The following is a 13,269-nucleotide window of genomic DNA, read 5'->3' as shown; positions in this document are numbered from 1 at the left end:
ACTCTGAAGAGGGAGAGGTAACCCCCTCTTAGGGAAAGAGTTTATCTTCCATTCATCGCTTAATCAATGTTAAAAGCGAGTCCAGCTCAAAGGTGTTAAAAATTTTAACTGTGTATATATCTCTTAATTGAAGTACTGTATACACTCAATTCAAAAACTTTTGCACTCAGGTTAACACTGGAAACTCAAAATGCACTTAGCTTAGTTGTAAGGAAAAGCTCATCAGGGTCCCGACGCGGCCCCGTTTCGGTGTCTGCTTCAGGAGACCCCGCCAACTGAAATGTAATTCTGCTAAGGAGTAACACCGTGAAAGATTCAAAAATAATCTGAAATGCAAAAACAAAGACATGAAAAAATGCAACAGATACGGGCAACGAAACTCATAAAACCACATACCCATGCAAAATGTAATAATGCTTATAGCTGACATAACAGACAGGAGCACAAAAATATACATACCGATCAAAATGTAAAAAATTTCCGTGCAACGGAGAACGCCGGCACCCGCTCCGATTTTTAAACCGGAGGGGGGAGGGAAACCGGACGTAACAACGTGATGACATCATTGAAACACTGACAGAAGCAAAAAAACTTCAAAAATACACTACAAAAGCCAGATGTGATCAGAGGAAAGCTACCCACTTGATCTCATTATTAAGGCCATATGGGTGGAGAGTGTTGAGGTCAAAGATCCTCAATGATGTCATCACGTTGTTACGTCCGGTTTCCCTCCCCCCTCCGGTTTAAAAATCGGAGTGGGTGCCGGCGTTCTCCATTGCACGGAAATTTTTTACATTTTGATCGGCTGGCCCGAACTTCCTCTCCGGCAGAATTGACGTCGGGGAGAGGAAGATTGATCGGCCCGATAGATCGCCAAGGCAAAGGGAGTCCTGGATGATCGACTCACTTTGCTTTGGCGAGCTACCGGTCGATCGCGATCGACCTATTGGGCACCCCTGCTCTAGTGCAATGTAAGGAAATTATTCTTTACAGAGAGGGTGGTGGATGCCTGGAATGCACTCCTGGGAGAGGTGGTGGAGAGTTCAAAAAAGCATGGGTTGAACACAGAGGTTCTAGACTCAGAAAATAATAGTAAATATTGAAGAACTAAGGCCAGTACTGGGCAGACTTGCTCGGTCTGTGTCTGTATATGGCCGCTTGGTTAAGGATGGGCTGAGGAAGGCTTCAATGGCTGGAATGGTGTAGATGGGCTGGAGTGAGCTTTGACGGAGACTTCCGTAGTCGGAACCTAAGCACAGTACTGGGCAGAGCTTTGGATTCTTGCCCAGAAATAAATAAGAAGAAGAAAATTTTTTTAAATTGAATCAGGTTGGGCAGACCGGTTGGACCATTCGGGTCTTTATCTGCCGTCATCTACTGTGTTACTATGTTACTATGTATTTGTTAGGCTTAGGGGGTACTTGGCTTGAAAAGGTTGAGAAACACTGCTATAGAGACTATAAAATGATTAACAAGGTAAACAGGAGCAAGTTTCAGTAAATAGCAAACAATCCCACTTCTTGTAACAAGATCCATGCTGGCCAGTATGTTGCAATCTAAAGTGTGAAAAACTTGAATAATATTACTTCTTTCAACACTTTTAACTACTAAAGCTACGAACTTGGAAAGCACTAGGTAAAATTAATTATCCCAAGACAAGCAGACAGCTACTTCTCACGTATGAGTGACATCACTGATGGAGCCCTGGTAAGGACCACTTTAAAAGTGCATCGCCACTTTAAGACTTTAGAAAGTTCACAATAGCCCGAACCGCGCATGCATGAGTGCCTTCCCGCCCGATGTAGGGCGCGTGGTCCCTCAGTTTTCTAGTTTCCGCGGAGCTAATAAGATGCGCTTCAGCTTCTGTTGAAGTTTCTTTTTCTTCACTTGCCTTCCCGCTCTCGCGGATTGTGATTTTTTTTTTTTTTTTTGGTCATAATTTTTTCTTTTTATATAGTACTTACTTTTTTTCCAAAAAAGACAGTCTATTTTATTTTATTTTCCCGCCGCGGGCTTTGATTAATTCCCTAGAGTCTTAGCAACCAAAGGAGTCTAGCACACCAATAAATTCAGGCAATGCCCAAATTTGGGTTAGGAGTCCTTAAAACCACCAGTCCCAAGAACCTTGTATCCTCGTGCATTCTTGAATTTCTTTGGTTCTTCTTGCATGACTTTTATCTTCTCCTGATCTTCACCCTAAACCAAGTGGCTGCCCTGCAAATCTCTGCAGGTGAGAAACTGCTCTAGACTCTGCCCAAGATGACGCAACGGTGAAAGTGGAGTGTGCCTTCAACACCGGTAGAAACCGCTTTCTGCTTACAATATAGACAGCAATAAGGCCATCCTGATCCACCTGGATATGGTTTCTATCTCACACTGGCACTCTGGCTTTATTTATCCCAGTCAGCTTTTCTCACAAATCTCGCAAATTCTCACTTTTTCAGCCAAAAATCTCTTTCACACACAGCAGCTCTTCAATGCACTTCTTGCCTTCTTCACGGCATCAGTTACTCTCCTCCAACTGACTTTGGAACTGACGAATTTGCAGGCTGAGCCAGCCAATCAGGAGAGGGCTTTCATCCAGACACAAAACCCCCGCAAGATTCCAATCTCTAATTTTCATTAAATATAACTGTAAAACTTTGTTTTTGGTTTAAAATACCTCAACTCATGTCTCCAACATGCTAATCTGAATCTAGCAGAAAATTCCACTTTTAAAACTCCAGTTTCCAAAACAGGACCTTTTAGACTTCAGAAACTTTACATTAAATTGGAAGTAATTTAACCTGAGGGCTCCCATAAACAATCTCTCAAGACCTCAAGGCAATTTTTCCCAAGTTATACACCCAACAGGAAGTATTTTATTAACAAATAATGTAAGGTTCTGGCTGCCTGCAACTCCTTGGGACATGCATATTAAAACCTATGCACGTATTGCGCTTGCACGACGGCGCGAATGTGGCTGTTGCAACTCTGCTGCAGCCATTTCCTGTGGGCCTCTCCAGTTGTCTAGCTACCATTTAAAATATATTTTATTTAATTTTTGAGGCTCCTGGGTTTCCCTCCACTCTTAGGTCAGAGTCTGGGCATCTCTGCATGCACACATGGTGTGCGTGATGACATCACGTGCATGCGTGGACGTTGCCAGAGTCTGACCCGAATCTGCCCTGAATTGGGGCTTTGCCTCCTGCCCCTGCACCTAAAAGCAAGCTTTCTGTGGCTCACAGTGAAGCTTGGAGTGCTCCCTCTATTCTTTCCAGCCCACAACAAGTGTCCAAGCAGTCCAGAGTGGCAGCAAAATTTGTGGAACCGGCATGATCACTAGATCCACCACCGGACTCATAAACGAGTCCGGGATTGTTTCCAGGGTCCAACCCAACCCCTCCCCTCCACCAGGTAAAATTTAATTATATTTGTTACCCTGCTTATACCACTATGAATATTCATGAGAAAGATCTGCATGTATTCCTCCTTGATATGCTGATCTCTCTCATGCATATTCTTTGTGCATATTCAGAAAACCCACCTGGCTGGGTATGCTCTGAGGGTCTGGGTCAAAGCCACTACTCTAGTAGTCTGTCCTGCAGCTGCAGGATCAACACATACTAGCAGCTTTTCAAAGGGTACTGTTACGGACAGATCATTCCAGCAACCTGTGCTATGCAAATATGCCCTACGTTAAAGGACCACACAACATTAATAAGGAATCTTCAGGGTGTTTACATGTGTCCTTGTAACAGTCTGGTCTGCTTTTGGTTCCAGAAGCCGCCTATTGGAGAATTGCTGCACGAACTGGATGCTGAAGACCTGGAGGATGACACGCCTAGACGCAAAAACAGGGCAAAAGGAAAGGTGAGGGGGGACATTCCCTTTCCCTGTCATTCATAAGGTTAGTGGACCTTATCTGTGAGCAACTCCTAAGGTTGTCCTTATTAGAGTGGTCTCCATCTCTGTTCTTTGCACATAGGACCCATGGAAATTATTGAAACTGCCAATGGAAAATAAACATTAATACCCCTCCTACCAAAAAAACCTCCCCCTAAACAAGTGTCTTCTTTATAAGATGGAAGCCCCCATCCCCCAAGAAATCCAGGAGCATATTATTAGTTGATTGCAGATGAATTGGGGCGAGGATGGCTAGGGGGTTTATAAACAGCATATCCCAATATATCTTGGTTGTAGTTGGCATCCATAATTAAATCGGAAAAATGTGGATCGCTTGGTATGGGACACTGCTAATTTCTATAGAGGCAGGAAATGAATACTTTGGAGAGAAAGTGATGCCATTGGGAATGGTAGCTTGATAGCAGAGCTCTGGAGGAGCCAGTGGAAATGAGCATACTTACTCGATCCAAAATGGCAAAAAGTAAGAAAATTCCCATCCATAAGAATATGTGATAAATTTTCTGAGTGTCTGCAAGCACTTTGAAAGATTTAAGCACGTGGAAGCTAGCAATCCCTGTTCCATCATGAGTGGCACATGGAGAGAGAGGAACCACTGTTATAGTGCTTGGGAGTGTAGAAACAGAGAAGAAACAAGAAGGCAGAGGTGAGAGCATTGGGGCTGTCTCAAAAGTGGCAAGAAGCAAGAGAGTATCACAGCATTGATGGAGGAGATGAGGGGCTAGATCCAAGAGCTGGCACAGCAGTTCAGCTAGACAGAGGTGCAAACAGCACACAGAGAATATTGGAGCAGTTTGCAAAATGATGGACAGGATTGAGCAGGAAACACGAGCAGTGGAGGACAGATTGGAAGACCTTGAAGAGAAATTGAAATGCTCCAATTTCAGATTTAGAGACATTCTGGAAAAGGAGAAATAGAAAAATTGCGTAGCAGTGATGGATAGGGTTACCAGATTTTTTTTTGTTCAAAAAAAGGAGGATGTGTGGACCCACCCTGTTCTGCCCATGGCCTCGCCCTGCTCTTCCCATTCCACCCAAAGCCCCACCCACCAAGCCCGGCTCCACACAAACCTGGCATGTGCAGAGGCCCTCCAGACATGGCCCCGAACTCAATGCTTTTTAAAACCCAGAAAAACTGCTGGGTTTTGAAAACCCATCCGGACACCTGGACAGTCCTCTTAAAAAGAGGACATGTCCGGATAAATCCAGACATCTGGTAACCCTAGAGATGGGAGAAGTTTTGTCAAATAGTATGACCCCTGGTAGGGTTGCCAGATTTTCCAATCGGAAAACCCGGACCCCCCAGGCCCACCCAGTTTCACTCATTCCCGCCCTGTAACACCCTAATCCTGCCCCCAGCCCCCGCCACTGCCTGTCGGGCAGGGAGGAAGTTCGTGCATGTGCGGATGACACATGATGTCACGCACGTGTGCGCGTGACGACATTGCGTGGCATCCGGGGATTTCCTCCCTGCCCGACGTGATTTGAAGAGGCTTTTTAAAACCCGGACAAAGAGTCAGGTTTTAAAAAGCTATCCAGATCCCCGGACATGTCTGGGAAAATCCGGACTTCTGGTAACCCTAACCCTTGGATCATACAGAGCGGGGCGCTCTACCAGAGATCAAGCTGGAAAGAGTGCAGAAAAGTTTGGCACCATGAAAAGTTTGGAGACTTTGGGACATTATTACATGTTTTCATAGCCATATTCAAAAAGAGGAAATGCTCTGGAAAGTGAGGGAGCACAAAAAGATAATGTGGAGAGGGCACAAGGAGGAGATTTTTTTTTCAGGACTTGGCAAGCCTCGCCTTGCAGAAATGAAGGGACATGAAAGCAGTGACAACATTTTGAAAGCTCAGAATCTAAGTGTTTATTCCTCGTTGCTTTATTGGTCACAGTGTGAGGGGCCTCCAGAAAGGCCTGGACAGTGGAAGTTGCATGGAAGGTGTTGGAGGAGCTGGCCTTTAATGATGAGGAACTATGGCACACAACCGATTGAACGAAAGCAGCCATGAGACGGCATGGCACAGAGCTCAGAATGGAGGCTGGAAATTTGGTGTAGACTCCAGAGCATAAGACAGAGGAGAGTCAGAGTGACTATGACCATGACAGCAATGATGGTCCTTTCAAAGCAACTGATAAAATTAAGGCAACTGCCAGGAATTGGACAGAGTGAAAACGACGAAGACAATTAAGATGGGGTTTGGTAGTTTTCAGAGAGCTTTGGAGAGGGGATAGATGAAGATTTGAAGGGGAGAGGGGGAGGGTAAGATGAGTAAGAGGATAAGTGCTACCCAGAAAACATAACATAAAATTTATTTATATACCGCAATACCTTTCAGATCAGTGTGGTAAACAAGACAAAATAAGCCTGAATAAATGACAGTGAAGTACAAATGATCAGTTTTCCAAGAATTTAACAAACAAGTAGGCTTTCAATAATTTTCTATATTCAGATAAAAATTTGCGTTATCTAATAGTCGACGAAAATCAGCATCTCAGCTAGTTGCTTGGAATGACAATAAACACTGAAAATATCATTTAAATAAACAGCCTTTCACAGAAGGAAAAGCAAATACAGTTGAATTACGCAGTGAATGACCAACAAGATAATTAGGTGCAAGACCATGTGAAACCTTATAATATAAACATCCATATTTAAAAAGTAGCCTCTGCAGGAAGCCAGTATAAATGTTGATAATAAGGTGTCACATGGTCTGACTTTTTAAGATTAAAAATTAGACAGATTGCCATATTTTGTATTATACACAGTCTGCAAAGGTTATTTTGGTAATCAGAGAGGTGAATGATAATACTTAAAACTAACGATTGCACCAATAATCTAAACGGGGTTTCATTAAAATAAAGTCTGATAGCTCGCAATTTCCAAAACACAAAAACTCTTCTGAACCAGAACATCATTCTGCACATTCATTGATAATGAGCACATTCCTCGACAAAGCCAAAACTAATGGGAAGATGAGGGGGAAGAAGAGGAAGATGCCACCAACTATAAGGGGGGAGAGGAGAGGGAGTGGGTGGGGGGCAGGGAACGGTTAGGTTGGAAGGAAAGGGGAGATGGAAGGCAGAATAGAGTGGAAGGGCTCTCTAATATTCTGATGAGATCTTGAAATGTAAAGGGGCACAACTTGGTGAACAGGAGCAAGTTATGGAATTTATTGGAGGAGTTGAAATGTAGGCAATGTCTGAGGGTGAAAGATGAACATCTCCTGAGAAATGAGGCCTTTAGGCAAATTTATAGAAGTTTCATAGGAGTGAGGAGGGGCGAAAAGTAGTGGGGTGGCTATGTTAGAGCTATATAGGGAGGGAGGGAGTTATATATTGAATTAAAGGGAGGAGTCATGGGGAACTCTTGATACTTGTTAATTTGTACACCCCTAATCAGCATTGAGCAGAATTTTATCAGATAATGAGACGAGACTTTGCAGAAGGAGACCATAATAATGGCAGGGAATGGATTTCAACCTGGCAGTGGATTCCCAGATGGATCATATAGGTGGTGGGAGCAAAAGGAATTGAATACTTTATTATCTCTGCTAATCATTTCGCTGCAGAAGAAAAAAAAAGTTCCAGAAAACATGTGCGTTAAACTCAAGGTTATCATGTGTTCTGTGGCCATTTCAAGAGTGACATCCAAAGAAACAGATGTTTAAGCTCCAAAAATATTCAGTTTTATACCTTTTCTTTCTCTGTCCCTCTCTTTCTCCCCATTTCACTGCAGGCTTGTGGGATCGGGGGCATGAGGAAGAGGCAAGACCCTAATTCTTTGGAGGACAGGGACAAACCTTACGTCTGCGACAGTGAGTGTTTTTACATTTTGCTTAGAAAGTGCAAGCCCTGGCATTGTTGGGCCAAGCTACCCTACTGCATCCTGGGAGTTTGGGTTCTAAAATTAGAATGAGCCAAGATGCAGCCCTGTAGATTGAGCAGAATGGATGACAAAAGCCAGGGCTTATTCTAACTGTACAGTACCATTTTAATCTCAAAAAATATATAGCAGAATTAGAAAAGGTACAGAGAAGCAGAGAAGGGTCATGAAAATGATAAAAGGGATGGGATGAAATCCCTGTGAGGAACAGCTAAAGAGGCTAGGGCCTTAAGCTTGGAGAAGAGATGGCTGAGGGGAGATATGATAGAGATCTATAAAATGCTGAGTGGCATGGAATGGGTAGATGTGAATCACTTGTTTACTTTTTCCAAAAAAATATAAGGACTCGGGGGCAAGCAGTGAAGCAGGGGTGCCCACACTTTTTGGGCTTGCGAGCTACTTTTAAAATGACCAAGTCAAAATGATCTACCAACAATAAAATTTTAAAAAAACACAACGCACACTGTACGCATAGAAAATGTTAATCATCATCCCTATTCCAGGGTTTTTCAAAGAGGTCAAAGCAGATGACTCTAAGCACTATCACCTCAGTAACAACCATACAAAAATAGACAAATATACCCCCCTCCCTTTTTACTAAACCACGATAGCAGTTTTTAGCGCAGGGAGCTGCGCTGAATGCCCAGCGCTGCTCTCGACACTCATAGGCTCCCTGCGCTAAAAAACTCTATTGCGGTTTAGTAAAAGGGGACCTTAGTGTAAAATATAGACAGCAGATATAAATTCAGACACATTTTGATCACTAAATTTAAAATAAAATCATTTTTCCTACCTTGTCTGGTGATTTCATGAGTCTCTGGTTGCACTTTCTTCTTCTGGCTGTGCATCCAGTCTTTCTTCCCTTCTTTCAGCCTGTATGCTTCCTCTCCTCCACACCTCATTCCCTCCCCCAACTTTTCCTTCCTCTCTCCCTGCCCTTTCTTTCTCTCTGCCTCCCTTTCCTTTTTTTCTGTTTCTCTTCTTTCCTTCTGTCTCCCTGCCTGCCCTTTTTCTTTCTTTCTTTCTCCCTGCCCTCCCCCAAGACACTGCCACTGCCATCGGGGACCCAAACTGCCATCGGGGACCAGGACCCAAACCGCCACCAATAACAGGCCCGAAAGCCGACGCCAATAACACGCCCAAAAGCCGACGCCGCCCCAACCTCTCCCTGCTTCGGCCGACCAGCATCGCGAGGAACTGTTGGGGGAAATGCTGCCGGGTCCTGCCTTCGCGGAAACAGAAAGTAGGCAGGACCCGGCAGCAAGAAGAGGAAATGCTTCAGTAACATGTCTCCCGCCTTAGCCCGTAGCGAACGCTTGCTTCAGGGCTCTCAACATGTGCGTGCAGGCTTCCCTTCTCCCCCCCCTCCCCCTCCCCGGGCATAACTTCCGGTTTCGGAGGGAAGAGAAGAGAAGCCTGCACGCACACGTTAGAGCCCGGAGCATAAGTTCGCTAGGGGCTGAAATCGTAGATCAGGACGGCAACACGAGTGCGATCGACTCGAGTTGCCTTCCTGAGCTACTGGTCGATCGCGATCGACGCGTTGGGCACCCCTGCAGTGAAGTTACTAAGTATTAAATTTAAAACAAATTGGAGAAAGTATTTCTTCACTAAGCATGTAATTAAACTCTGGAATTCATTGCCAGAAAATGTGGTAAAAGCAGTTAGCAGGATTTGAAAAAGGTTTGGATAATTTCCATTATAAAGATGGACTTGGGACATCCGTTGCTTATTTCTAGAATAAGCAGCATAAAACCTGTTTTATTTTTTTGGGATCTTGCTGGGTACTAGTGATCTGGATTAACAACTATTGGAGCAAAATGCTGGGCTTGATGAACCAGTATGGTAGTGCTTATGTTTTTATGGGCTTCTATTATGTATGAAATACTGCATGGTGCTTTATAGGTGCAGTTTTTTCCCCAGAAAAGTTTTTAATGAACAGGGTCTGTTGTCCCCTTTGCTGTTCTCAGTGCCCACCATGTATACACATAAAAGCAATGCGTGCCACTGGTGGCTCAGATTTTTATGGAAAGGAACTGCTGCATTTTTGTGAATCATTTAGTGGAATTCATAAATACCATAAAGGTGCTTTTGCATAAAAAAAATAAATAGGAGAGGGGACCTTTTTCATTTACAGCCACGGTTTTGTTTTTTTGTGGGGTTTTTTTTTTTAACTTAAACAATTAAAAATAAAGAGGTATGAAGAAGGGCCTTGGCAGCAGGAATCTTGGCCTAGTACAGGGAGATGGGTTGCCATGGAGATAAAACAGTGTTAGGCCTGCAAGGCCAGCATTAGATTTTTCTTCAGTGGCAACTATTTCTTTTGATTTTCTTTGAGGGGCTTTTTTTTTAATTAAACTAAATATGTTTCTTAGCAAGAGCAAAGAATTGTGTTAGTCCCCTTGGATGTATTAAACCAGTCCATATGATTTTTATTTCTACATTTCTTAGAATAATAAAACAAAGGGGTGGGGGGAGGATCATGTTTTGTCTGCTTTGTTTTACTAGAGCCATTACCAACATCAGGTCTTTCTGCCCCCTTCAGTTTAGCCTTTTTTTTAAAAAGCTAAAAACATCCTTAGGAATCTGTTACTGGTTCTTTTAAATGGCTATCTCTTACTAAAATGTAGTTTGTATTTGTAATGTTTCTTGAAGTATTTATGAAGTGAAAAGAGGACACATGACCAAGCCCCCACCCCCAGCCCACCCTTGCCCTAGCTGTGCTCGCCCCAACCTGCCCTCTCCCCACCCTTAGCCCTGCCTGCCACCAGTCTTGCCCCTACCCTGCCCCACTTTTCAACCCTTAGTCCCCCTTCACATCCTCTGTACCCTTTTAGTGCTTCTCCCTTACTGCAATGACCCCCTCCTACAGGTCCCTTCCTGCAACCCCCCTCCTATGGGTGCTTCTCTCTCTCCAACCTTCCTCCCACAGATGCTTCTCTCTCTTTCCCCCTTCCTCCAACTCCCACCAGTAGGTGCTTCTCTCTCTCTGTCTCTTCCTCCAACCCTCACTCCCATGGGTGCTTCTGCCTCTCTTTATCTCTTCCCCTAGCAAGATCTGGTGGCGTGGGCTCTCTGTCTCTTCAACCCCAGCCCAGAATCCCCTGTTCCTCACCTACCTCCTCCGCCAAATATTGAATCTTGAACCTGCTGCTGTTAGTCTGCCCTGGAATCCTTCATTCTGCAGTGACTTCCGGTTCCCATGTAGGCAGGACAGCTGTAGAATGAAGGCTTCCAGAGCAGGCCGATGGCAGCACCTTGCTACTGCTGCCAGCCAGCCCAAAGATTAAATATTTGGTGGAGAAAGTAGGTGGGGGACAGGAGAGAGGAAAACCTACACAAACTCTTCAAATTTAGAAAGATGTCTGGACACCTGGATCGTCCTCTAAAAACATGACATGTTCAGATAATCTGGTAACCCTAAGAAGGATCTTATCCAACTCATTGCTTTTTTGACATAATAAAGGGGTAATTCTAAGAAGGTTGTCTAAAGTCAGGCACTAAGGGTCAATTTTCAGGTGATGGATATTCAAAGCCAGGACCAGTGCAGACTTTGGCTTTGAATATCCGGTTATTTTTAAGCTGCCTAAGTCTTAGCCACTTGTCGATAGTCATCACTTAAGGCAGTTATGGGTTACCACATAAAAATAGGATAGACTTTTATGCGGTCCATTAGTGCTGAATATAAGCATGCAAGCGGTCAAGTGCCGACTCCACCTCCGGAATGCCCCCAACAGAGCCAGCTTTGAGTTTGGCGCTAACTGCAGTATTCAGCAGTACTTAGCCAGTTAAGTACTGATATTAGCGTCTAGCCCCCATCAAGCGATTTAACCGGTCAGTGGCTGGCTAAACCATTTAAAATATTGGGCCCTAAATTGGTAGGAGCTAAGCACAATTCTATAGCGGTAACTACACACGTAATTGAATGCTAGCACAAGTCCACATTTTGGCACCTAATTTTAGTCGCAAGAACCCCGTCAAAAACTGGTGTAAATGCTCACATGTAACTGACGGTATTCTGTAACCTTAGTGCATAACTGCTGGGCACACCCCTGACCTGCTCAAGCCACTTCAGTATCCACACCTCCTAGCAGATGCGCGCTAAATGAATTATGCACTAGCCCTCAAATTCTGTATAAAGCAATCATAGGTTGCTTGCGTAAATCAGTGCACACAACTGATTGAGCACAACTTAATTGTTTAACAAGACAAATCAGCACCTTTCATTGGCAATTAACACCTTCTAATTGACACTAATTGTCACTAATTAGAAGTTGCGCACACAGCTTGGTCAACACATTCTATAAAGTGGTACACAAATCTCAAAAGGGAGTGTGACCAGGGGAGGAGGACGGGTGAATCGTGGGCACTCATAAGCGTTAAACTCACTGTTATAGAATACACCCAATCCGTGCACAACTTGGGCGCAGGTATTTGGGTATGATTTTCTTGGCCTAAATGGGTGCACCTAAATGTTAGCGACACATGCCACCGCTAAGTGCAATCCTATAGAAGGCATGTGTCTTTTATAGAATCTCATTTAGCGCCATTATGATCAGCTCCACTTGTTTAGGCATTCCATATAGAATCCAGCCCTAAGGTTATAGAATTATGACTGAGGGCAATTAGAGGTGTAACTGCAAATTAGTGGCAATTACCACCAATTAACTCTAGTTGTAGCCTATTATTGGTAGCTAGTGCCAATTAGTACCTAATTCAGGGATCCACCATTGGAACAATAGAGCAGTGCCTGAGGGAGCCCTTCCCTAGTCTCCGTCTAATTTAATCAGTTTTGATAGGTAATTAGGGGTCAATGACCCTTATTGCCTGGGGTCCTAGATCACTGTTAGTCCACCTCTGGCCTAATTTAATACGAAAGAAGAAGCAGAGAAGTTTCTCATCTAACTACGTACATATGAATACAAGATTACTGCCCCAATTGCACCATCACCAGTTCTTTGGCATTTGAGTTGTTCAGACCTAATTCTGGGTTCCTTGAAAAAGAATTTCGAAACGTGGTCCATGTTGAAAACTTTTAAAAGCTAAGTGGGAACTTTTTTCCCCTCTTGTTTGCCATTGAAAATATCTTTATTTATTATTTTTAAAACAGCACATTTATTAACACTCTTTTCACAACTTCATAGCACAGCGATTGGAATTCGGCTAAAGGAGCTTCGGCTCTTGGTTGAATCACACAATTCTGAGTGTATGTGAAAAGAACTATAAGCTAGATATATAATTTACCCAATAACTCTTTATTTTAGGAGTCTTATGCAGTAATGTCATATCTAATTTAATACGTTACACGTGTAACTGCCATTTTTCTATAACCAGCATGTGCAAATGTTGCTGTCTGGCTTGTGCTGTTCCCCCGCCCCTACAATTAGGGGAAAGGAAAGGATTTGGGGATTAGCTCATGCCTTTTTCAGTTGTTGCTGGAGATAACTTACATTCAGATACAGCATGTATTCTCCTTGCC

General features: G+C 43.7%; 1 protein-coding gene across 9 annotated transcripts in view; it reads left to right on the top strand.

The window, feature by feature from the left end:
* Window positions 1–13,269, top strand: part of DPF1 (double PHD fingers 1) — a 146,600-nt gene that overhangs the window by 80,405 nt on the left and 52,926 nt on the right. For all 9 annotated transcript variants that reach the window (XM_033953542.1, XM_033953539.1, XM_033953547.1 and 6 more), the window contains exons 5-6: window positions 3,763–3,852; window positions 7,644–7,722. In XM_033953542.1, the coding sequence (XP_033809433.1) occupies window positions 3,763–3,852; window positions 7,644–7,722 (169 nt within the window). The remainder of the gene's footprint in view (window positions 1–3,762; window positions 3,853–7,643; window positions 7,723–13,269) is intronic.

Source organism: Geotrypetes seraphini, chromosome 8, assembly GCF_902459505.1.
Source record: "Geotrypetes seraphini chromosome 8, aGeoSer1.1, whole genome shotgun sequence".
NCBI lineage: Eukaryota > Metazoa > Chordata > Amphibia > Gymnophiona > Dermophiidae > Geotrypetes > Geotrypetes seraphini.
Note: the sequence above shows the minus strand (reverse complement) of the source record. Positions and strands in the feature narration are given on the sequence as shown.